This window comes from Megascapheus bottae, chromosome 3 (genome assembly GCF_031878675.1).
Source record: "Megascapheus bottae isolate mThoBot1 chromosome 3, mThoBot2.hap1, whole genome shotgun sequence".
Lineage (NCBI taxonomy): Eukaryota > Metazoa > Chordata > Mammalia > Rodentia > Geomyidae > Megascapheus > Megascapheus bottae.
In genome coordinates this window covers 46,486,798-46,513,582 of record NC_143511.1, presented here as the reverse complement: position 1 = coordinate 46,513,582, position 26,785 = coordinate 46,486,798, and the positions used below count along the sequence as shown (strand labels likewise).

Genomic DNA, 26,785 nt, shown 5'->3' with positions numbered 1-26,785 from the left:
TATCTTAATTTTTGTGTTTCACACAGTTTTTTGTACTTAGAAAAATTTCCTAACATTGACTTAAAATGTGTAATTTTTAATAAAAGTTGGAAGAAAAGGAAGTTGAACTAAAAGCCAGGGGTATAGCACATGTAAAGCATGTGCTTGGCATATGTGAGGCGTGGGTTCAAATACTACAACACCCTCACTCCTCCCCTTACACAAACACATAGGCAACCAAGAAAAAAGAAAGAACTTGAATGGGCTAGAAGTATTTTTCAGTGGTAAATTGCTTGCCTAGCATGCATGCATAAGGTTCAGGATTCAAACCCAACATTCGGGGTCAGGGAATAAAATGAAAAGAAAAAGAAATTGAGGGTGTGGGGGGGGAGGGAAACGGGTACCAAGACATGTGAAAGGGTATCAATGTATGTGAATTAATGCACCTTCTATCTGGCAAATATCATGTAACCCTTTTACTAATTACAATAAAAAAAAAAGAAAAAGAAATTGAGCTAATTAGGGCATAAGTATTACCATATCCATTTCCAATCAGTAAATGATTCAGTTATTCCCACTTTGTTGCTTCTATTTTCTCTGTGGTTTATTTATTTAACTATTAGTTGCTGTCAGCCTCAGGAATTATTAACTTTTTAAAAAATGTTTGGGTGGTCAGAGGAATATGTCATATTTGCACTTAAAAATGTGTTTTGATGTATTTGGTGCTTCTAAAGTCATGTTGTCTGCAGAATATATGTAATTTCCTTTCTCAATCTCTCAACAGGCACGCTTTGTGCCCACCCCACCTCCAAATCGGCTTAATTACAAATCAGAGGGCCGACTTAGTGAACAAGACTGGCAAGCACATTTCAAGGTCCCATGTTATGGGGTTGATCCGTCTCAACTTGAGGTATGTTATTCTTTTCCATGTAAGTAAGTCATTTGGCTATGCTCATATTCGTCGGCTGCCTAGTGAGGTCTTTTCTAATCATTCTTTCTACTTTTTTACTATCTTTCATGTTCATCCTCATGCTCTGAAACTTAGATATGTACTTGCTTCTTACCAATGAAGAAATTGTTTTAAGATGTAAGTTTTAGTGAAATTTATTTGGATGACTTTATGATAAACTTCATTCTTTTGTACCTTCCCTCATTGATTGATTGATCGATTGATTGGTGCTGAGGATCAAACCTGGGACCTTATGCATGTCTCTTCATCATCATTTTTTGGTCATGTGGTAGGAGGCTGAGTTGTCACTATCAATACTGTTGATAGTAGTACTGTTTATCTTTCTAGTAAACTTTAGAACTGAAGTGTAACATCTATTCAAATTGTAAGCATACAATTGATGAATTCTGGAAAGGTAAGTGTATCCAGGATCACCAGCTAAATAGAGATAAGCAACATTGCCTGGGCATCACAGGCTCCCCTTTAGTCACTACTCAGATACTCTAAGCTGTCTTTCTCCATTTTTAGCTTATTGTCAATGGATTTTTACCATTTTCTAGATTTCTTAAGTTTAGAAGCAATTGTCAAGTGGAATCAAATTGGCTTTGTTTCAACATTTTTCTCTTTAAACATAGACATATATAAATATGTGTGTGTGTATATATATATATATGTGTGTGTGTGTTATTTTTATGAAGTCTTTATAAAGACAAAATTTTATACTGGCTTCTTTCTCTTTTTATGTATTCTTTTAGGCTTAAAATTGCATGTAAGAGTATTATCTTTATGTTACTTTTTCTTTCTTTCTTTTTTCCCCTGTGAGAACTCTAAAGGCAGAGTTGCATTTTCAAATAATTGTGTAAGGTATTGCCCTACAACATGATTTCCTTGGGTGTCTGTGAATCTCAATCTTCCTTTCTGACAGTAATCTAAACTATTATTGTGATATTTTTACTGAGGCTGCCAGCTTCTCAGTCTGGAGTCTTTAGAAAGGACTAAATAAAAAATTAATATTATCTCTACAATCCTCTAACTTTCATGGCCATATGAAGTAATTCCCCAGTGCATCTCCACACACCTCCCTGTTGTTTTTTTTATTCATTTAAGGGGAAACATCACTGATTCTTTTCTTCTAGGTTTTCTAAAAATACACATACACAACATGTACTTTCTCTCACTCCCTCTCCCTCCCCCCACCACACACACACACACACACACACACACACACACACACACACACACACGACATTGACCATAGGTTATAAAGAAGCCGTTGTCACTGTTTGTACTTGGGAAAAGATTAAAGTCATTTTTTATTTTTACACTAAAATAGGATAGGTAAAATGTTTGAGCCCTTGTACACAGATTCATGCTGACCTCAGATGCTTTTGTATCTGTGAATCTTTATTCCCAGGCATCCATCCTTTCCCTAACATTTTGTAAACTACCTTGTCTACTATAACCTACCCAAATCTTTTCATTTTCTAATTTTTATAGTATATCAAAGGATGATGGCATTTGGCTATTTCCTTGAAGCGTTTCTATGAAACTGAGCCCCTTATTAGGCTGTCAGCAAGATGGTGCATCACACTGATTATTCTAGCTTGTGTGGAGACAAGTGTCATCTGGAGCAGTTCCCTTTTGCTACAGAAGAGTGAAGTTTTATGTAATATTTACTTCTGGTGGAGGTCCACACCACTGATTAAGTACTGTGCCCTATCCAATTTTTAGGTTTCCGGACTTGTGTGTGTTATTCTGTTGGTCACATAAAATGATTTTTTTAGTATGTAATGCTTCTTTTGGTGCTAGTCCTTATTGTCGTTGTTTGGTTTTAGTAGAACAGTTATTGTTGCTAGTTAGACTGATGGGTTGTTCCTGTGACTATATAGGCTCCACAATAGTTTGGCAGAAAACTGACTAAAAACTAATGGTATGTGTGTATCTTATTTACAATTTGGGCTGTGATCTTGTCCTCTGCACTATTTGAGCTCTTCTGGCTGAGGCTTCTATATGTTGAAATGCCCAATACAGGCTGCCAGAGATATCTGGCACAGGTGTAGTTGTAAATAGAAAGTAACATGTTCAATTTTAACTCTCATAGAAAAGAGAAAGGGCCGTGATTGAGACTGGCAGTCTGAGATGACAGCACATTTTTTTCTTCCTTTGTTTGGTCCCATAAAGATTCTTAAGCGCATCTTGAATTAGTCAGTACATGAACTGTTAGCCCAAATTTGTACCCCATGTTTTCAGGAAATGTAGACAAAGAGGAAGGCTTATAGTAAAATATAGGTTCAGAGTTCAGTTCATTTACACAGGAAGATGTTAGGTTCAGTAGTGGTATGCATGCATCATTTTTAAAAGTCTGACTTATAGTCTGCAACATTTTGGTTTGACTAGATCATCTAGTAAATAGAAACACAAAGAAGTAATTGTTAAATAAGCAAGCTAAGTTTTCCAGGTTCCTTACAATTTGAATAGAAGGATCCAAATAGCACTCCAGAAGTTTTCATAATCATGAGATGTGATTGTTTGGGAACACTTGGCTATTAAAAGATGAGTGTTATGTCCCTAACAAAGATAGTAATGGAAAGAAATAAGAAGCCAATTGGCAAATAAGGATATAGATATAAATGCTAGGTGTATCTTAATTGTGAAGATTACTACCTTCATGAGTAAAGATGATTCCTCTCAGAACCATATCTTAAAACTACTTTTTAATCTCTCTTCGTTCCCTGATCCCAAATGATCAGGAATAATAGAGTAATAATACTCTGTGTGTATGTTGTATGTGTAAATTTTAGTATAGATGAATGTTTTACTGTCCTCTCACCAAATTATATCTGTGAGTCAAGGATAAACAAGCAAGTTAGATTATGATATAATTATTCACAAAGGGAACTGTTGACTTTTAAATTATTGTTAGTTTTTCTTTTTCTATTTTTTATAGTGATTCAGTAATTTTTCCCCTTAAGTGCATATAGACAGTGAAAATCTGTACAATTATGTGAAGATGGTAGGTTTCACAAGGGAAAAAGTCAGTTCTCCACTTACTTTCCTGAGGAATATGGAAATTTGGGGTGGATTATCTGTTCAGAGGAGGTTTCTTTTATTATTTTTTTTTTTTACTTAAGACATCTGTTAACATTTCACACTGCCCAACAGATGTTGCAAAGCGAGACCTATACTTAGTTCTCAAGAAAAATGACATTTTTTTCAATTGCTTGCCCTACCTCTGTTACTGAATCTAGCCTGCTGCTTCTGCATAATTTCTATATGTTAAGTTATATACTTTAATGCATTAGGAATTTGAGCTTCAACATTACTATTACATTGTAAAATTTGACTAGATTAGAAACTAGTTTATATGTTGCTCGAGTTAAAAATGGGAAAACGTTGAAATTTTCCTGACTGGATAACCATTCAGCATGTTTTTTCTATAAAATAAATGAGTTACAAAAGCTTGAGTTGTTTCACCATAAGGAAGTGCTGATTGTCATGCGACATGGAGCGTCATTTTTATTATTTTGGCAAGAACAGGGACAGTTTTGTCTTGACAAGCCATTAAATGAATACCAGCATGTGTCACATGAAAAACCACTGATCTTTAACCCAGCTCTGTACTTAACCAAGCCGTGAAAATGAATAGTGAATAAAAGAAGTGCAAAGGCCAGTTTACTGTCATTACATATTACAGAATCAGTTAACAGCTGCTGAACTGAACCCAGGGAATTACAGGTATTATTCTGTAAACCAGCAGAGTCCTAGAACTGCTACTTTAATTGTGTACACAAACTATACATTTATTTTATATTTGCTCAGGGTTTACAGTGCTAGAAGCTCGGGAAAAAAATAACCAAAAACCCTGGAGTGTATACTTTCTCAGTATAGTACATGTATGCCTCTATCACAAAGCTCTTTATATTTACATAACAGTATCTTAGTGAAGTTTGTCTTCTTCTAGGTACAGAACTTACTTTGGGAAAGCAATGAGTTTGTAAGACATGAAGTATTAAAAGAATATGCAAAATTTCCTCCTGTGAAAAAACAAACATCCCATAAAACATATGCAAAGTAAAATTCTTTCATTCACTTCTGGCATTGTGGCCAATTTTGTATCATTATATGAGTTTATTTTATTATTTTTAGAAAACAGAAGGATAGACCTCAAACCCACCTCTATACCAAAATGTTGAAAAGAGTAAGTAACACTTTAAGCAGTCAGTTGTGGGAATTCTTGCTTACAGAGCTAACAAGAAAGAACATACTTACTTACTCTGCTGGTGGAATTGCATTGCCTCCCTATAGTCTTGTTATCCCACACTAACTAAAATGCAAATTCTTTGTAACTAATTGGATCTCATTGAGGGTACATGCGCACAGTATGTAGTTACAGTTATATGCAAAAAGAGCTTGAAAAGTAAAATTTTTCTGTAATTACAACTTTTAATTACTATATAAAACATTAACACACAGTGAAGGTTTAGAATGTATATATCTGACTTTTTAAGATGGCTGAAATCATGACTTATGTAATACCAGATAGGTGCAGCTCAAAAATTGCAGGGAAAAGTTCTAATTGCAGTGGTCTGTAAATTGGATTTTTATTAAAGTCTTGTGAAAATAAAAGTGGTTTTCTTTTTAAAGTTTAGTATTTAGTGTCTTAGATCTAGTACATTATAGTGAATCATTTTAAGTACAACAATCCTTTTCTTGGAACATTTTAAACATCAAAACATAAACATCAGGAATCATTTCCAAAAGCTGTTGTCCTTTGTGCCTTTCAGTCCTCCAGTCTATTTTACTGTTGTAAAATGCATTTGAGGTTCTTACTTTGTTTTTTGGTTGTGTGTTGCTGTGATTGGGAGGTATTCTTTACATTCCTACAATGTCTTTAAAAACTTAGATGCCATCAGACCCAGTTGGTTGCTTCTTAATTTACACAGTCCTTCTCTCACTATCAGGAAGTGTGAGGAAGAGCAATTACTGTGAAAGTGATGTTCATCTAACTGTCTTAGTTTTAAATAACTTCACTGCAGATTTTTCTAGAATGATTTCAAAATCCATCTAGAGACAGTTTAAGGACTCAAAAGGAAGGCCTTGTAATTTTTTAAAGGGGAGACTTGTGTCCCTAATACAATTCTCTTGCTTATTAGAGAATTGCCCTATGATCAAGGATTCCACATTTTACATTCTACATGGAGCTGAGTGCCAAATTCAGTTTGTATATTTTTGGAATATACACATTTGTATTTAAAAGTTATTAAAATAAGTCAGGAAATTAAAATCTCCAAAGCATGATATATAAAATACTTTGAATTGTTTCTTAATGTACCAAAGCTTGTCTTTCCCGCAAAGTACTCTTAAGGAGCTAGCTAAGATTTTGTTTGACCAAATCCATTTATCAGGTGTAATGTGACATATTTGTTGGAGCAATTTTTTTTAAAACATACTTAAGGTGTGGCTCTGGCAATGAAATCTAGGTAATAGTTGTATTGTAGACATGTTAGGTTAGACCTTGCTACCTGAGAACTCAGTCTGCCTATTCTGGGTAGCATTTTGTCAGAAGACTGCTGGCTGGGCAGACTAGATTTGGATGTATTAGCTAGTCAGCCTAATAACCCTGTACAGACTGTATTGATTTTCTAGGAGAGAGTTTATGAACTAAATAAACTTGGGGTTGGTGTCTTAATAAACTGCTCTCAGTCTGTCACATTTAGTTATGGAGCTGTGCAGTTTAGGGGGAAAAAAGGCTAATTCTGTTACAGATTGTTCACAGCAGGGTCTCCAAATTAGCCCTTTGTTTTGTAATGCCACCTTGCTTGGGCTCGCTTTGAGCACATTTCTCAGTTTTGCCCTAATGAGTTGCAACACTGATAATGTGGCTGATGATCTTTCATTGATTTCACTATCACTTGCTTGTCTGGTAATTGATCCGTTGCTGAGCCTCTAGTTAATTATATCGGCTTTGACATGGCCCGGTCCACAGGGAATTTCAAGTCTTGCAGAATAACAGTTTTAATAAAAGAGTCTATTACTGCAGGTGCTTGCTGCTGCATGCCAGTTGATTTTTGTGTTGTTAGTGTGTGTGTGTGTTGAGGAGAGGGGGTAGCATACCTGGGAAGGAGAGGACTGTTGGATGGAAAGAGGGGAAAATAAGGGCGCAGGGTGTGTGTGTATGTGTGGAAAAAGCCGAAGAGGGAGTGAAAGAGAAGAGGAAAAAGGTGGAGGAGAGAGAGAGAGAGAGAGAGAGAGAGAGAGAGAGAGAGAGAGAGAGAGAGAGAGAGAGAGAGAGAGAGAGAGAGAGAGAGAGAGGGGGGTAGAGAGGGAGAGGTGGGGGGGGAGAATATACACAGGCAAAAGGGATACAGCAGAGCTTGAGTGGAGCTAGGAGGAAGCTTGCTATTGACAGTGTCCTTAAGCCTCCCACAAATAACAGCCATTAGTGGGAAGGTCAGGAGCTGAGCAGGCAGCTTGACTGAGGCACTGAGTGCCACTTCAGAAATCAAGAGGCTAGCAAATTTTAGAGGGAGTTTAAGTGGGTAATAGCTAGCAGTAAAGGTACAGTCACAGTTGACAATTGACTCATAGGGGCTTTTCCTGCCCTCCCCCTTTGAAGAATATTTTTATTGACCACAGGTGGACTTAATATATTTTAAGGCAACAATTCTTTGGGTTCTTGTTTGTTTCCTCTCAGATATTGAATTTGCTTCTTTTGAGACTTTTTTGTGCTTAATGGTGGTGAACTAGAGGGAAGTTTAACAGAAAAGCTTTCAGGAGATGTCGGTTCTAGAGGGGAAGGCACATTTGTGTCAACATAGTGTACGTTTTCTCATCTTTTCTCATTGTCCACTAATGACACAGAGCTGCCATTGAAGCTCTTTTCTGTTTCTTTTGTTGTTTCCGAGAGTAAGGTTTATTGTTATTCTTTAGTTAAGAAGGAGTAAGGAGAGTGGTACATTTGTCCTCAATATTTGTAGGTGGTTGAAGATTAATGTATCTTACATTTTAAGTTTAGGAAGGATGGCTTTTTCCTGCTGACTACTTTTATGAGATGGCATGAATTTAGCTTTCCCTTTTGAAGTTACAATGTTTATGTACAGTGCATTTTGTTCAGTTCTGCTTTGCCATAAATAAGGCAGATATATACAATCTAATAAATAGGTGCTTTGTTTTTAAGATGGTTTAATTAAAAATATTACCTGCTATCAAGGCTATATTTCATCAGACAGGAGAACATTGTAGAATTTTCTATAGAGAGCTTAAATGAAAAAATGGTGATTATGTATTTATTTTTTGCCTCAAATGGGATAGACATTTTTTTCATCTTTTTCTTTTTTTATGATTTGAGTGGATATTGTGGATGTTTTATCCAATAACTTTAACAAGGATTTTTGTTCTGTTTTTGAGCTTTAAAAGGCCTTTATTTTTCTTTGCTGTTCAGTTTATCATTGTTTAACCTCTAGTTTTGTAATTAGTGGCCTGAGTTACTAGATATTAAGTAGAATATATTGTGCAAATGTTTATTGTATGTCTTCTATGTTCCACTGCTAAGTTTACTTATTTACTCTTTCGAGCACAAGATCAAGTCTATGTATATTTTTTTCTGTTATTTCTGTGGTTTTAAATAGTCCAGCATATGCTATATGATTTTTAGCAGCTAACATTTAGACAACTGAGCCAACTTTACATTCTCTTCCAGCTGAATATTTTGTTTTCTTCCAGCATAGTTTTTTTTAATTAAACATTACAGTTTTTTTTATACACATTAAAGACTGGAGTCAGATATTGCATACTATGTGCTCTGATTGGGACTCATTTCCAGGGAAGGAGGGACACTAGTTCTCCTTGCCCTATGGACTCTGGTGCTTGTGGCACTATTTGAAGTATGCATAAATGCCTATCTGTCTGCATCTGGAGGGGGGTTGTGCAGGGTGTCATTTGGTGCCTGACAGTGGAACAGTGCAGTTGACTCCTAGCTCTGCTATCCAATGACATGCAGTGGTGAGGGTTTGAAGCTGATGGTTGGGTCTCCAGTGCTGCCTGCACACCTGACAGGCAGCTGTTAAACTGAGCAAAGGCAAGCTTGGGGAGTCACAATCTATGCATAAATGATAGGGATATCTGTGCAGAAGGTGCAAAGAAAGCTCTGACCCCCCTCCTTCCCCCAAATCTCTTCCTTTCCCAAATGCAATGCACAGTTCAGCCAGCTTCTTAACTACACTACACTCCTGCTACTGGCTGCCAAGAGGCTCAAAAATCCACCTTCACTTTTCAGTCAGAAGAGGCAGAAGTGGATGTGAGAGAAAGAGAGACACAGAGAGACAGAGAGCCAAAGAGGGCAAGAGACTTGACTTTAAGAGACTCGTGTACTGACAACTCCATGCAGTTCGGAACCAGAACGACTACAGCTGAACCAGGGTTCATGGGGACATGGCAAAACGCTGACACTAACCTCTTATTCAGAATGTCCCAACAGGTAAGTTTTTTTTTTCTTTCTTTCTTTTTCTTTCTTTCTTTCTTTCTCTTTTTTTTTTTCCTGAAAAAGAAAAACCCTGAATTGTTATGTGTACTTTTGTTTATTGTATTTTCCTTTCTAAATTTTTTTTTTCTAATGTGTTCATTTCATAGTTTGGCTTGATGTTGTGTTTCTGGAATGCATAGGGTTACTTCATGGTTCCCCTAAGGGTTCCTTAGAAGAACAAGAGGGAAAGGATTACTGAAGTAAGAGGTATTTGTTGCAAAGTTTCGTAGTCTGGATCATGCGAAGACTTAATTTTGTTTCTTTTGTTTTCTGTTAAAAAAAAAGTCACCACTCTGAAAACGCATCTTGATATCCTTATAAAGCACTTGGTCAAAGTGTCTGTTGTCTCGGAGAAGGTTCCGCAACCCAACAGTCATAAAATCTGGGGCCCCTCTTCAGCCCGGCTGACTTCTTGTGGCTGGAAACTGCTTGGTTCAGACCAGATGGGAGAAAGAGGAGGCTGTGCAGGCTTTCCTGGTCGGCGCCCTGGTCACTGCGGAAGGTCGCGGAGGAGAGAGAGCGCGTGGCGGGCGAGTAGGCAGCGCCGCGCGGTCCAGGCTCTGTGTCCGACTCGGCCCTGCCTGGCCCAGTGCCCCTGCGCGCTCCCCACACAGTGCAGCACTGCGCGCCATGCCTTTCCGGACCCCGTCCGCTCACCCGGACCGCCCGCCGCTGCCTGCCCGCCCGCCCGTCAGCGCACCACTCACACTCCGGCAAGGCACAGCCGCGGTGTCCTCCCAGGGCCGCTCCAATCAGTCTAGGCTGGGCTGAAGGCAGCTTGGCGTGCAGTTCTGCCGGAGAGCAGACATGTGAGTGTGAGGCCGGGGAGAAATAATTAATCACCAGGCCAGCGGCTCGTACCATGCGCTCCTTGATCCACGCACCCGGTGCGCCCGGCTCCTCTTGCACAATTGCTGGCTCTGTGGCTCCGCGGGGGAGCGAGGGTAAGAGGAAGCTAAGGGGAAACAACCCAGAAACTTTTGTCTTGGACTGTGCTCAAGTAAGGAGGGAAGTTCCCTGGTGCCTCCCTCCCAGACCCAGTCTGGCTTTTCAAAAAGCCTACAACCAAACCCACACAAAGCAAGAGTTTATCATTCACGCAGCACTGACAACTACCCTTGATTTTTAAGTAGATGGCGATTGCTAAGAAATTGATACTGTTCCATTTATTTAAAAAGAAACACTGTAAGCGCTTTACATTTTTCCTTTGTATGTGAGAGATCACAGATACTAAATACTTTGAGCTAAATTATTTTAAATTGTTGATAATGAAGGAAAGAAGCAGTTTTCCAGGTTATGAACGGCCGTGAGTTTAAAAATATATTTGCCAAAGATAGTGCATGCCGTCAGGGTCTGGTAGAGTTTAGCTGGCAAACAGTTTTACCGCACAGTTCTAGATGGGGTAAATGCATCTGAATAAAGGTGTATGTTGACATCCTGTAGAGGGACCCTGATTACTGCTGATACAGTAAGCTGGGATTTAAATGCAGTCAACATGCACCCAATAAGCAACTCTCTTTACGTACAATTTCCATTCTTGCAAGTGAAAAGTTCATTTTCCTCACAGAGATGTCCCTTATCATTGCAAAATGCTTTGGGCAATATTTTTATGCAGCACATCCCTGCCTGGTGGCTCTCATGTGGTTGGAACACAGAGTATGTTGTCACTAACCTTAGAAGCAAATAACTTGGTGCTACACTTTTAAAATTAGGTGTCACCTTAAGGTTTACCTTAAGTTAGTGGATGTTCTGTGTGTGTGTGTGTGTGTGTGTGTGTGTGTGTGTGTGTGTGTATGTGTATGTGTGTGTTGGAAAGAAGATTGGTTTAGGTCTTCCTCTAGCTAGAAAAGAGTTAATAAAACCAGATAGAGATAATGATCAATTGATAAATGGCTATTGAACCGCTTAGATGGTGTTAGATTGCTTCTTTGGCACTAGCCCATTTCCAAGTAGATCTGAATCTAAGGCGTCTTTAAGTCATGGAAAACATTTTAGCTACAAAATAAAAAGTAAATTATATAAATGATGGGTCACGATTAGAAAAATGATTTTAAATTTCTCATAGAAAAACTTGTACAACTAAGCTATCACAATGTCTTAGAAGCATCCTGCTCTACTGTGGAGGAGTAAAGATCTGTTTTGCGTGTACCTGTATGAATTAATGTTTAATCAGTAACTTCATATAGGGAAGTAAATTATGGGTAAGCGTTCCATATAAACCTATATAATATTAATTATACTATTTATTAAGTATGGTATTGCAAAAAAAGAGAGAGGAAACCAAAATTTAAAGAAGTGTTGTGATTGAAGTATATTTCAATGTGTTTTCTTTTTGGAGGATTTTTGATGTAGTTAACAATCTCCTTTATTTCCTCTCATAGTAACTAAATATTTACCTTCTGTACATTTTTGAGAAGCACATAAAAGAGACTATGAGTTTATGTGTGTTTTCCTTCAGTAGTTTGTATAAATATTGTGTAAACATAAATTCAAATTATGTTTAAATCCAAGCCTATGGGGTATACATGTTTAATATTTGTTTTCCTTACTTATAGTTTATTATCAATGCTGTTGAGACAGAGAGTGAGGGAAAGAGAATGTGTATGAGAAGTATCTCAAAATGATCTCTGAATCATCAATTTCAAAAATTACTGGTTTCACTACCAATATAGAGATAGCTTTTTTAAAAGTAAAAGTTTGTGAGTTTAATCAAGCATGCAGAATTCTGTGTGTCTTCTTTTTAAGACAAATTTTTCTAGATGGTTATTTTAATTTCAAAATAAAAATGCATTTAGCTTGTGAAATGAATGAAATTTATTGGACACATTTTTTCCAAAATTTTATTTATGGCATAAAAATGAGTATTTCCATGATCATTTCCTTAAACATTAGAGAAGACTGATGAGGAGAGCAACTATAAAATGTTAACTGTAGAGAATTTACTAGCAGTAAACAGAAAAAAATTGTGGTGGGGAATGTGTTGTGAATACTGAAATTTAATAATCTAGTCTTACATCTGTAGTTACGCTAGAAAGTGGGAGATAAAAATCTTTTATACTTCATATAAGCAAAGTTGGATTTCTTTAAATGTAAACCTTTCATTCTGTCTAATACTAACAAAGCTCAGAATCCAAAATCAATTTAGAGTTGGTAGGATTAATTATGTTCCTCTAAAGTTTGAGAATACAACTGGTTTGACTTTATTTTCCTTCCTCCATAACATTTTTTCCTTCCACATTAAGCAGTGATTTTTCTTAAAAAGAATCATTACTTGGTATTTGAGGACCATGAAATCATAACTATTGACTTCTGTACAGGGAGTTCTAGGGCCAGTTTGATCAGTGACGGATATCGAGAGTGACCAGAAACCTTTCTCTCTTTTGCTCATGTCCTGCAGCCTAGATAGCACCTTAATTTAGGCTTGTGAAATATTCTTAAAAACAAAAAAAGCCTGCCTTTGCAAGTTTAAAAAATTAGATTTTTAAAAGATAGGTTTACTATTTTTGTACATATTTTATATATTTGAGTGTCTACCAGATCAAATTCTTGTAGATATCTAAGGTATGAAATAGTGTAATCTAGTTTAAAATCTTTCCAGAAATGAAACTATACAGGTACATTTTACATATTACTAGAGGCATTTATATTTTATTATTGGTGAGATATGTAATATGTTTCAAATAAAATGCAGATCCCTTAATAAGGTCTCTTTCAGACTGAGTGAAATACTAAGTTCGAATTATAAATGACTGTGTATCATTATGTAGTAATTTAGGATTCACCCAATGATGTAACAAAATTAACAACATAATTTCATTGTGAAATTGTGTCGTATTAAAGAACAACTGTCTGACATTCTCTTACAGTTGCTTTATTTAACTTCATGCAAATATTATTAGTAGTGACATTTTTCTATTGTGCATTAGATTCTCTCATTAGCATGATGTGTTAGTTATCACCAGAGAAATCATTTCCTAGATAGGTGAGGGGCAAACCAGGAAACTAAAAATTAAACTAGTAATTTACATTAATACAAGAGCATCTGCTCACCAGAGATATGAAAATATAGAAGAAACTTTCTTATTCATATAAAATCTAGTAGAATTCAGGGAAGTGATGAATAGAATGTAAGAACTACATTATTGGATCCAGTCTAAAGACTTTTAAAACACTCAGTATGAGTATTTATTCCAATAGTTCTTTAGATCTTTCTGTTCATAAAGACAGGCACAGTCTTAGTTCGTGAGGTCTATATTTTAAAGTGAAAATGATGGTTTTGTCTGACTTCTTGACCCTCAAAAGTAATTTGAATATTTATCTATTTGAATATTTATTAACAATTCAAAAGCCACGTATACAGAATTTCTTTTAAGTCAGATGTCTAATTGTGACTTGATTCATGATAGCTTGTCCATACAATACATTTTTCTTCAAAGCCTAACTCCACCAAAATAGACATCCCTTTTTAACATAGAATGAACAGTCTTTCTTAATCAGAGCCTGAGTAAAGCAGTGGATAGTTAATGGTCTTTGAAAATGACTCCCATTGTCAAGCATCATCCATCTCTAGTTTTCTTTCTGTACTTTTTCTCTCCTTTTTTTCAGTTTTGTTCCTCCTTACATTTGTTGTGTGTAACTAAAAAAAAGGATTAAACTTAGGATCTTGAGTCTTAGATAAATATTTGTATTAACAGGCATACAATTTTAGCCTGTTGAATTATTAGGCTACTTCCCACAGGCTACTTAGTTTTTGTCTAAGTGACAATTGACATAGCTTAAATACAGTTCTCAATGTCCATTCTAATACCATAGCATTAAAGTAGGGATATTTGGGTAATTGTTACAATATAAATCATAGTGTAGAGTCAGGTGCTTACATTTTAGATTCTGTTTTACAAGTCTATAGCTAGCAAGCGGACTGCTGGTGCTTAATTTGTGATTTAGTAGGGAATATGCATATAGCATTCCATGTAGATGTTAATATGAAAAATATACATTCATATGTTTTTAGATGTGTGCACAGTGTTATTGGAAGCCTATCCAAAATTTTCAAATTTATTTCTAACACGGTGCATTTTAACAAATTTGAACATCATAGGTGGTCATTTTGAAATTAATTTCTCACCTTTCTGTCATATTATAAACACAAGGTCTATTTGTGTTGGTAGAATTTTGAAAGCTTTTGGCTAAAGTAATTCAAGTAACCACAATTGAAAACTTAATTCCTAAAGGTATAGATATCTCATCTATAATTGTAGGCATTAAAAAATAATCATATAACATATGTATCTTCACATTCACTGATAAATCCAATTATTCATGCATAGCTTTATGGAAATTGATTAATACAGCAGCAGGGTAGATTTGATCTTCCACAGCAGCATAGCCTCCCACTCCTGTGTCAGGGTTAAGAGCCGAGGCAAATCCTTCCTAACTAATTAGATGCTGAGTAAGGCATCTCTGAGAAGTTGGGGCAGAAGTGAATGGGTCACAGCAAGGCAGGATTGCAAGGACTCCAATGATAGTGAAAGCATTCAAGTTTTGCCAGGTCATTGTGACACAGGGAGCTGATTCCAAAGGAACAGTCTGTTACAGATAGTGAGCTGGCGTCATCACTTCAATGAAAAACAAAAATCCTAATACTGCTTCCTCTCTACCTTATATGCCTGACACACTCACTTTAGGGAAGTTACAGTGGGACTCCCTTTTAACAATCAGCAGAGTTTCTGAGAGGATATCATAAATAGGTACTGACTCTGGGAAGCCAAAGAGTTAGTCCTCTGTTTTCGAATATACATCAAAAGTAATGAGGTAAGAAATTGGTTAATAAAAACCACCTATCTTGTGTCCATACTTTGAAAACAGTGTTTAAATTATTCCACAAGTTGATTCCTTTCCCCCATAGATTACTCTTCAGAAGTTTGTACTAGTAGAGAAAACAGAGTGAATCGTGGGATGACTTTTTTCAGTGAAAGAAATTTTCTTTGCAACTCCCTATTTGTACTGTTGAAAAACATAATGGTTCTAAGATTTTCTTTCATGTTGGAAGCCTTCTTTTTTTAAACATGTGTATGAATGAATTTTGCCATGCATACAAATACTCTTTCATGGTATACTTTTGCTACTCTCCATAAGTCATCTTTCTCTAAGCCTTAACCAAAAAAAAAAAAAAAAAAAAAATCAGAGGATCTTAGAAAAAGATTGATGTCAGCTCTATCTGCCAAAACTGCAGCCATTTTTATTTCCAGAAAAGCAGCTGGCTTCCATGTCCTCATCTATTGAAGGACCTAGGATAAAGGGAGTCAGAAACACTTTCAACGAACTTTAATATGTAGTAAATTTAAAATGCATGAAGGAAGAGGAATGCCATGCAAAAAGAACAGCTTCCTTGTAAGCCAGAATAACAACCAGGATTTCCTCCTACAAGATAAACTAGCATACACATAGGAAAAAATAAGATGAACAAAATTATTCTAATGAGCTCAAGTCCCAGTAAGCCATAATATGTACAGATGATGTCCTCTACATGATGCTCAGTGCTGTGACATCTGGAGTACCCACAGTTCCTCACCGAGCATGACTGTATTGCCATCTCCCTCTCCAGGTTTAAAAGAAAGTTTGGAGAATAGAAGAAAAATAAAAGTATTGATTCTTTTTTTAATTTGTACACCCCCTGCAGGAATCCCTGCAAATTTCATAGTGTACATTCATACCCTCAGGTGAAAAATTTATGACTAGAGTTCATTTGGGTGAGGACAGTGGGCAGTGTCATTCTGTTCAAACACAGCATGCGGCATTTCATGCCATAGAGAGCAGTGATCAGGAAACTAGGAGGGCTCCATATCTTTTTTTTTTTCTTTCATTCACAGAGCTTTTCTTGATGGAAATCCTCCTGGAAAAACAACGCATTATTCAAACTGACGAGTTTGGAAATCAGATTCTCTGCTTATTAATCATCATTCCAATTAAAAAAAGGAATTGATCCTTTAACAACAAAATAATATCCTTTTGTTTTTCTTTAATTAAGCCCATCAGTTTTTCATTTCTCTTTGTAAAAAAAATAGTCTTGAACTGCAGGAAGTTATTCATTGAAACAACTGATTCCCTTGAGCATAGCTGACATCTTACTTACTCAGTACTTTGGAGCTGTAATGTTATTTTGCTACTGTCTTTAGGGTTTATATGTCATGGAGGGGTGTTGATTTATAAATCTGTTCCTGTTTGGTTGATAGAAATTTACTTAATGACTTAAGTACAAGGTTACTCTGTCCTTACTTAGCATGTCCTTTCTCATATACCTAATTTACTTCTTTATTTTACCTGTTTTTTTCCTTTCCTCTTATTTCTCTTACTCTGAATTCCTTCTTATTTTCATTGGCTTTTGTTCCTGTTCCCTCAACATAAAAGAATTAAATGTATCCCACACTTACAGCAAATAAGTAAGGAACACTGGTGTCAGTCTTTTATTCCAGCAGCTACCCTCTCATGTATAGTAACAGTGACAGAAAGGATTGTCTCTAAGTGGGGATCAGCATTTTTTAAGTCAGGTTGAAATTTGGAAATAATATTAGTGTGATCAGAGGCCTATGGCTTATCATTCAGGGGTTCTGAAAGGCCGCTCAGTTTGATCCTTGGCCTGTATAAGAAAGTATTTAGCTGAAGAGAGATTTTTGCTCCCCTCTCCCCCTCCTCCTCCTTTTCTTCTTCTTACTCTTTTTTCCCTTTTTATAAAAGGTAATTCCTAGATTTCCTTAGTTCCTGGATTTCACTTAGACTTACAACTATATAAGGGCATTTCTTTTAAAGGTGAACAGATATAAAAGGTAGCTTAATAGAGAGAAAGTGTAATTTTGATATAAGCTGTAGCTAGTAAAGAGTTACATGAGACATTTAAAAAAGAAATTGAAATGATGTCAGGACTAATATGAATGGATGACTTCATGAAATGGCAACTTAAAATATGTAGTATACATAACTTGGGATGATTCACTACTCTTTTGTGTTTAATAAATTAACTCATTGTCTTAGAAGGTATTGCAATTGTTAAAACTCACAAGATTAAAAACTTCTATACGGGAAAGATATATCTTTCAGTATTTACCTGCTGTGCTTTTGTGTGACTGGCATGGATTTTTCAACTTTATTAAGATGATTTTTAGTGGCTATTGGTTCTCTAGGCAGTTCTTCAGTTTCACATTTGATGATGAAAATGCCTGAACTGGGTGTCTGAAAAGAAAAATTTCAGGATAATGAATATTTTACATGACAAAAAATAATTACTTTCAGATGGCTTAACATAATAACAAAACTAATATTAAAATGTGAATCTCCATTAGCAGGATTTTAATAATTTTTTCTATTAAAATGAAAGCAAGAAAGATTTCATTGACTTACATCATTAGGATGGCTATTTGGGGCACTTAATCAGGCATGGGTAAAGAAAGCTGTCTGCCCACTGCTGTGCCCTCTACCAGTGCCAGAGGGCAGTGGACATGAATGGGTTGCCACTTACAAGATAAGGGGAGTAATTATGCACTGAGCATATTCATGAGTCTGGTCCTTCAGAAAGAATGCCTGCAAACATTGTATTTGTTGACCTCATGTCAGAACCTAAGGTGGAGTCAGCCAGGTTATCTGGTATACAATCGAATGTTACTTTTCTTTTACTTGCGCATGTGCGCGCGCGCGCGCATGTGTGTGTGTGTGTATGTGTGTGTGTGAGATTATGTATGCAAAGTGCTGCTGGTTTACACTTAGAGCAGGACTGTCTTACTATGGAAAATATTCAAACTCCCATTTTTCCGTGTGCTGGAGCATTTATATTTGACAGATAAACACATAGATAGTGTACCCCTGTTTCATTGGCTGGTTGACAACAATTAAGTGATTTGTTTCTGGGTTGAAGATTTGTTAATAGCTGTTTTAAATGCAGTGAATGCATGGATGATGGATCACTTCAAAGAGACATCATAGCTATTCTAGGAATTATACTCCATGATACCTTAGATGATTCAGTCATGTTCCTCTTCAGGCTTCATTTTTTTGTGAGACTGTCATTCATTGGTAAGAGACATGATTTTGCTAAAATTTTGTGATTTCAACAGGGGATAAATCACACAGGCTTTCTTCAAATGTTTTTCAGATTTTTAAGTTTTAGATTATAAATTTGAAGTAAGAATTAAAATTAAGCTGGGAAAGAGAGACCAAGATGAGATGCTGACTCAAACTGCAGTGAGCTTATCACTTTTCCAGCCATTTCCCTCTGCTGTCCTGAACACACCGTTGTCAGTAGTCACGGGACCAAATAAGTCTGTTACCAGTCTTATTTTCTACTAAATACGATTTATTGTGGAGAAGAGTCCTTTCATTTTTTACTTTATTTGTGATACTTATTATGAATCAGGAAAGGACAGGAAAAGGTACAGTTAGAAGTCCAACATCTGAGAGAACTTGATTCAGTAGCCAGCTTGGTAACCAGAACTCAGGCTTTCATACAGGTGAGATGTGTTATGGGAATAAAGGCCTTGTGCATTTAATGAACCCCGCCTGCCTGTCAGCTTGGTTTTTCATGCACCATTGTTGTTCAAATAAGAAAAAGAGAGTGTTCACAGCCTGTGGTGAGATTAGAGTAATGAAAATGAAGTGTTAATCTGTTGATAGGAAGCACATCCCATATCCTGCATCCCAGCCACATTCATGCATGTATAATGTATTCCAGGTTCTCTCATGACCAGAGAAGCCTGGATGTTTATTATATTAAAAACATTCTTTTGTTAAGAGTGAGAAGTTGGCTATTTTGACTTAGATAAATAGTTATGTTAAATAATTTCTTAGTAAACCAATTACTGCCTGGCTGCTCACTGAGGATTTGATAACACATTGCTCCTATGTGAGTCGGTGCCCTGTCTTTTCAAGAATCTGATTTCTTTACAAATGACAAATGCTTAAATGGCCTTCAACATAAACCTATGCTGAGATGATTTCTTTTTTTTTCTTTTTGTAGAAATGATTGATTAATAGAAAGGAGTTAAGTAACAATACCTGTCTTCCCACAGCATATAGATTAAATAAAATACTGTATTGTGTTTTATTTCTTATTGTAAAACAATAAGTACAAAAATCAAAAGTGCTAAAATAAGGAATCCTTTTAGAACTGCTTTACCTATTTGCAGTCAGTTGCCATGCTGTGAATCTGAAGAGACTAGCTTCAGGCTTTGGTTCTCCTGGGAGGGAACTGAGTGTGTTTTTCATAAAACCCACTTTCTAGAATGGTATAGAAGGTAAATCAAGATGAATATAATAAAGTTTTCTTTTCCTAGTATTCTTGTTTTAATTTTTTTCTGCTATTTTACTCAGTAATTACTTAAGAGGTGAGATTCTCAGAAAAGAAAAAGACCTTTAAATAAAATAAGCTTTGCCTTAGATTATAGCAGTGTTTTAAAGAAAATAATGTGGACAATAGTCCAGAGTGTTTTACTTAGTTATCCTGTAAGATCATCATCTCATCATGAGAAATGGTTAAGAAAGAAGTGTAAAGAGTGATGAGAAGAGAGTAAGTTAATAACTGAGTTCCAGGTGTCTGTTTATAATTTCTTAAATTTCAAACATAATAGAAATTAAGGAAAAATGTTTCCCATAAGAAATGTATCACTGACATTCAGATATCAGACTAAAATAGCATTTATAGAGTTCATTCTTAGGATATCTATTCCTATTCAATTAAGATTAAAGGAGGTCTGGGAGTTTGGCCTAGTGGTAGAGTGCTTGCCTAGCATGCACGAAGACCGGGGTTCAATTCCTCAGTACCACATATGTAGCAAAAAGCCAGAAGTGGTGCTGTGGCTCAACTGGTAAAGCCCTAGCCTTGAGAAAATCCAGGGATAATGCTCAAGCCCTTAGCCAAAGACCAGGACTGGCAAAAAAATAAATAAATAAAAAAATAAAGGAATGCAATGTGATCATTATGATTTTGTGACTGTTTACTTAAATTTGTTGTTAAGAATCAAGAGAATTTAAGAATTAAAATCTGATTTTAGGTAAATCTGACATATGTTCAAGGATTACTGTCTTTAGGTAAGTAAAAATGGAGGAAAAAATGTTTCTCATAGGAAGGACACATTTCACTTAGAAAATAATCTTTCCAGTATGTGGCCCAATGATGAAACATAATTAAAAAGTAGTGTGTTATATTTGATCCACATTTTGCCCTAACAAGTTGATACATTACTGGTCATAACCTACTTAGTACAATCTGCATGAATAAGCTTTTCTTGACTGTAATAATGCATCAGAGATAACCTGTTTTTAATATAGTGGGATGAAATGAGAAGGTACTTTCTTCCCTTAGATAGGATATTTTTAATTTGTTTATAAAATCCACAAATAGGTAGAAATGCTGTGGTGCTGTGGTTGTTTAGAAATAATGAGATGTAAAGATGTTTTCTCTCATTTTCAGTTACTAGAAAAGGCAAAAGGAAATAATCCGTGGTGACTTCACTATAGGCATCTGCTTTTAAGTAATAGTTTTGTGTGTGTTTTGTGTGTGTGTGTGTGTGTGTGTGTGTGTGTGTGTGTGTGTGTGTGTGTGTGTGTGTGTGGTGTGTCTTGGGGCTTGAACTGGGCCTGGGCGTTGTCCCTGAGCTTTTCAGCTCAAAGCTACCACCCTACCCTTGAGCCAATCCCCACTTCCTGTTTTCTAGAGGTTAATTGAGATAAGAGTCTCAGGTCCTTTTGTACCTGTGCTGGCTTTGAACCTGGATCCTCAGATCTCAGCCTCCTGAGATTACAGGATTACAGGCGTGATCCACCATGCTGGCTTAGTAATAGTTATTTTTAAAGGAAGATGCCATGACTTTTGGGGTCATTTTAACCCTCAATAGTGACTACTTAATGTTAAATATAAATGTCATATGGTAGTATACATAAGGAGTTAGTAAACATGAGTTCTTACTATGATAATATTCATGAATCTTAAATGCTGATTTAAAAAATTACCTTGTAAACATACTCTATTTTCTTATTAAGGTCGGTTTACAGTTAAGCATATGATAGCTCTAACAAAGAAGCCCAGAAGTATTAACATATGAGAGATCAAAATGGATATAGTTCTGAATAGCAGCTTGACATAAATATCCTTTTACTGGGAAGAATGTGGTTGATATGAAGCCAATATAAAGGCTTCACTGTAGATCACTGGGTCCTCAGTCCTTGATTGATTAGTTGAATGACTTTTTTTGTTGTTTTAATTATAGAAGTATGTTTCCTTTGGTTCACACATGCTTTATTGAAAAACTACATTTTGAAATGGAAAGTTCCTTTTATTCTCTTCTTGTGATATAAACTCAGGCAATATCGTAGTTTTAAGTTTCTAGAACACTTGTGTCTTTTTCTTCCACCCCCTGTAAACTCTCTTCAGAATAGTATGGATGCTTAAAGAAGTTAAACCATTGGAGTGGGACTGGTAGAGACTGTGCTGGACTGGAGCATTCCAGTCTCCAGCGCAGTGAATTAGCAGCACTTTGGATCCAGTCTCTCATTTACCAGATGAATCTGTAGGCCTCACATTTTGTATCCCCCTTCTTTTTTTTCTATTTAACAAGAGGTCAGAAATCCAATTTTTGGGTGAAATCTCTTGATTCTGAAATCTTGGCAACCTGTCCAAACACTTTAAAAACTGTGTGGTCTAAACAAAATACATATGCAGACTATATTCAGACTACTGGCTGCTAGATATAAGCCTCTGTTTTAGATAATATTTTAATGGATAAAGAGAATAATTTTATTGCATGTAATTATTCATCTTGGGGATTCCCACTGGGATAAACTGAACTTTCAATTTTTCTGCAACTAAAAGATAATTTTAGTAATATGTTTTTAGTTTTGAGAGTTTTGTTGTATAGCTTTTTCCCTTATGATCAATAGCCAAAGAAATTGAAATATATGGACAGAATAAAAATAGCCATATGATTTAAATAAAGGGAGAGGAGATTTCTAGATTCTGAAAAGCATCATGACTTGTGTCAGTAGCAGATGTAGATGAAAAGCTGAATCCAACTATAAAAATCTTTAAGAAAAAAAAAAGCGTTTTGTCTCACCTTTATGCAAGGAATTCTTGGCCTTGAATCTTTGTGGGATTGCTATAATTTACCAGGCAATTGATTATGATGTCATGAGAAGTAGATAGACCACGAGGGGAAAACTTCCCCATACTAATTTGTGCAAGGCCAATACTTTATCCTTGCTTCAAGAAAACATCATTTATATTGTATAAGATGAGGTTTTCAATGTTCATTTATATTTTTGAAGGGGTTCTTTAAAAGAAATAATCTATTCATAATTGAAATTCTCTAGGCAAATCAGACACCAACATTTTCAAGAGAACAGGTAATTAATTGGTTTGAATTCCAAATTGAAGGTCATCACGTTATTGATTTTCGTGGGAACAGGAAACAAGAACATCTTGTTAAGATGATCTGCCAGTGGGGCCTAGATATGTCTAGCCTCTATCTAGGGTCTTGTTGATCAGTGTCAGTGGCCATCCACAAACCAATCAGAAGGGAGCCATTTTTGCCGTAAACATAGCAAGCTGTTGGTTTCCTTCCAACATTGTGAAGAGCTGAACTGGAGAAAAGACTCGAGATTAACACTTACTAGACTGCTAGTAAGTCAGGTATTTCAAATCCAGAGTAAGTGTAGCTTATAATGAAGCATCTGTCAGTGTGTCAGAAGGAGGGTAGTATGCCATGTTCAAGAAGTTCAGCATCAACACAGCTGCGACTTAACACTTTCAGAAACCTTTCAACTGCGAATTAGATAAAATATTTGTAATGCCAGGGGAGGGAAGCACTTTCATACAAGGGGAGGAAGGGAAAAGAGGTGGTGGTAAGTGAGGATAAAAGAGAATCCCCTTTTAGATGTTATTAATTTTTATAAAATAATATTTATGTCTTGAGTTTGGTAGATAGTTTGATAGTTTGTTCCATGTGCAAGGCTATTTTAAAGTAGTCATTTTCCTCTCTGCTGTGTTTATACGTTTTGAGGATGGTAAAATTGTAAAGGTAATATGGATGAAGTGGGTGGTGAATCCTTACTAAACTGGAGTGTTAGCTGTACTATCCAAATTGGCAGTATAATACAGCTTCTTATTATTCAAAATGAAATTTGAAATAAAAAGTACAATGTAGATGGAAAGTTATTTCCAAGTTGACATACTTATAGGCATGACAGTTGTACTAGCCATCTACATTATGCTTTAACATTCCAGAACCATTTCAAGTTTAACATGAGCTTCAAAGCCATTATATCTCTAAGAGAATATCAAGTTTAAACATGTCACGTTGCCAAGTCACAGTTAACTTGCTTGAATCAAGGTGTACTTTCCCGTAAGCTGATTTCCTATGTTATTTTTTCTTCAAAAAAGTTTGCTGTTCAATCATATTTCTATGGCTCACATCTAAAGTTATTGCTCTGCAGCAAGCTGAGATTTGAAGGATCATGGTTCAAAGCTAGCTTGGGCAGAAAAGAGAGAGAGACTCCATCTCCAAAATGACCAGCAAAAATTCAGCTTGAGGTGTGGCTCAAGTGGTAAAGCACCAGCTAAGAACAAGCAAGCTGAGTGAATGCAAGTCTCTGAGTTCAAAATGCTGTACTGGAAACAAATAATTCTCAGTTCTACACAACCATTTTCTGACCCACTGTGGCTGCTGTCTTGAATTCTGTAAATTTGGTCTGTTGGAAGTTATTACAATCACCCTCCCACCCAAAAAAACCCCACTGGTTGCAATTTGACATCTGTAATGTCAACATCCTTTCTCAGCTATGTTTCTAGAGCTTAAGCCACTGATCTTGATTTATCCATTTCCAGTTGGATTCTCTTTGCAGTCATTAAAAATGTATCTGGGAGAAAATATGAAATTGCTAATTCTTGTCTGGTACTTGAGTGTTACTTACTACAGAAATTTAATGATTTGGGGAAGACCATGGGACTCATCCAGTCCTATCTTATGGTATCTTCTCTTCTAAGAGGAGGGAAATCTCTGTTTCCTGAATATGAAACACCTGCCCTTTTGGAGCCTCCTGGATTTTAGTTCCTGCTTGTTTAATAAACTGTCTGTGTCTATACTTCGCATCTCAGAAATGGAACTTGACGCAATAGTCAGAATTGCAAAGGTCACCTTAAAGCTTTTGGCAGAATACACTGCCCTTGGTTGCTCACTGATGATAATGCTACTGTAGCAGTTAACTGAATGTATTAGACTGAATGGCTTTTCCAGAATACCAAATTATCTAGTTAGTTCTCTTAAACACCTGATAGAATGCCCATTCACAAGCTGTCTCAAGTGTATTTTCGAAGGGGATTTTAATGATACTTGAAATACCAGTGCTTTGGCCACAGGAATGGATAATCTGCAGAATGCATATTTGTTGTGTTGCTTTGATTCTGTTAAGATACTTTTAAATTATTGCTATCCTTTAGAGTGCCTCTGTTTTTCTGAAAATACTGATGTTCAAAAAGTTTGAAAACTCAAAATATTTGAACATTTATTTATAGTTTGCTTCTGATAGTGTTACAATAATTTAAAATCATGCTTTTCCCTTGCTTTCAAAAAGAACAAAAGGACTATTTATAAAACTATTGTTTTTCTTTACATTATCTAAACCATAAATATAAAGTATGAAAATAGCATTTTTGGTATGAGGTTATCACTTTACAGTACAAAAGTGGATCTCATCATCCTTTTTATATCTTAAAATTTAGCTTTTGATTTATAAAATACTAATTATACATAGATTTACAGAAAAACCAATTAACTGACCACTTATTTACTTGAGGTGGGGAACTATACTTGAACTAGTTTTTGGATTTGCACGTCTAAATTGATTTTGGTGACACCAACCCATGCTTGATACAACTTTTTATACTAAGGTAGCATATTTACATTGTCTCTCACATAAGTAAAAATGTACTAAAAATCTGAAGTGCTAAGGCATTTGTGACATCCATTAATTATTTTCATGTATACATATAGTTTAGACTAGTTTCCCAGATGTTTGATTTACTATATACTCTTCCATCCCCTAGTTCTATTTGTCCTAATCAACTCAGGCAAGCCCTGAAGGCATTTAAAGTTCCTTGTTTGGTATCAAGATGAGAAAATGAAAACTCAAGGAAATCTTTCTCATTAACTTTTTATGAGTCTTAGAGTAGTGAAGACTCTATAGTCTTTCCTTGCATCCATCTACTTGTTCCTTATATAGCTAGATAAGCATATCTCCAGTGGCATATCTTCTTCTCTCTTCCAAATAATGCCATGAAATCAGTTAGAAAATAATTTTGTGTCAATAACTCATCAACCAAAGAAAACTACTTTTCAAGTCTTGGGACTTGAACTCAGGCCCTGAGCACTTTCCTTGGTCTTTCTCAAGGCTAGAGCTCTACCATTTGAGCCACAACACCACTTCTGGCTTTTTCTATGTATGTGGTACCCGTGAATCGAACTCAGGTCTTCGTGCATGCCAGGCAAGCACTCTATCACTAGGCCAAACTCCCGACCCAAAGAAAAATATTGTAAAATAGGATAGCTAGATGGATGCCATTAACTGGTGTAAGTAATCCTATCTGCTCAAGAGGTTGAGATCTGGAGATCATGGTTTGAAGTCAGACAGAGCAATCAGGTCTATGAGACTCATCTCCAGGTACTCAAAAAAATGTAGTTCAAGTTAACTACCCAAAAAAGTGTGGTTCTAGTGGTAGAGCACTAGCGTTGAGGGAAATAAAAGTCCAGATCCAGTGTCCAGGCCCAGAGTTCAAACTTCAGGACTGGTACAAAGCAAACAAAAATAGAATAGCAAGCTGAAGTCAGACACTTAACACTGTTTGAGAATAAGGCATCTTTCTATCGTTTTGTGCTGTAGGGTCTTGGTTACTTTAATGTTTGTTGAAAGACTTTAACTTATAAGTGATTTCTCTTAGAGCAATAATCACTTCATGCTGTTCATTTTGTTTCTAGTTGACCCATTCTCCAGACCTTTAAAAAAAACTTTTAAGTGGATGTAAATTCCATTTTAATTAGACCAGTTCAATCTAATATTGCAACTAGCCAGCAATGGAAGAAACATACTGGATGTTAATACAACCCAAATCAACCATAGCCAGACAATTCTCCTGATCTTTGTAACAACCCCCTCCCTCCCCACCTCCACAATTAAATGACCCTTTTTTGTTCTGGAGTTTCAACAAGACATTTAAGGTTCATTTAAAAGAAAATGATCATCTTTATGGGATTCTTTCCTCTTACATTTCTCTTTCTTTCTTCCCCTTGCCACACAGCTGTCAC

At 36.1% G+C, this 26,785-nt stretch overlaps 1 protein-coding gene across 7 annotated transcripts in view; it reads left to right on the top strand.

Annotated features, from left to right (window-relative positions):
• Window positions 1–26,785, top strand: part of Bnc2 (basonuclin zinc finger protein 2) — a 414,469-nt gene that overhangs the window by 129,506 nt on the left and 258,178 nt on the right. For all 7 annotated transcript variants that reach the window (XM_090330026.1, XM_090330027.1, XM_090330029.1 and 4 more), the window contains exons 2-3: window positions 764–889; window positions 9,204–9,404. In XM_090330026.1, coding sequence (XP_090186152.1) covers window positions 764–889; window positions 9,204–9,404 — 327 coding nt within the window. The remainder of the gene's footprint in view (window positions 1–763; window positions 890–9,203; window positions 9,405–26,785) is intronic.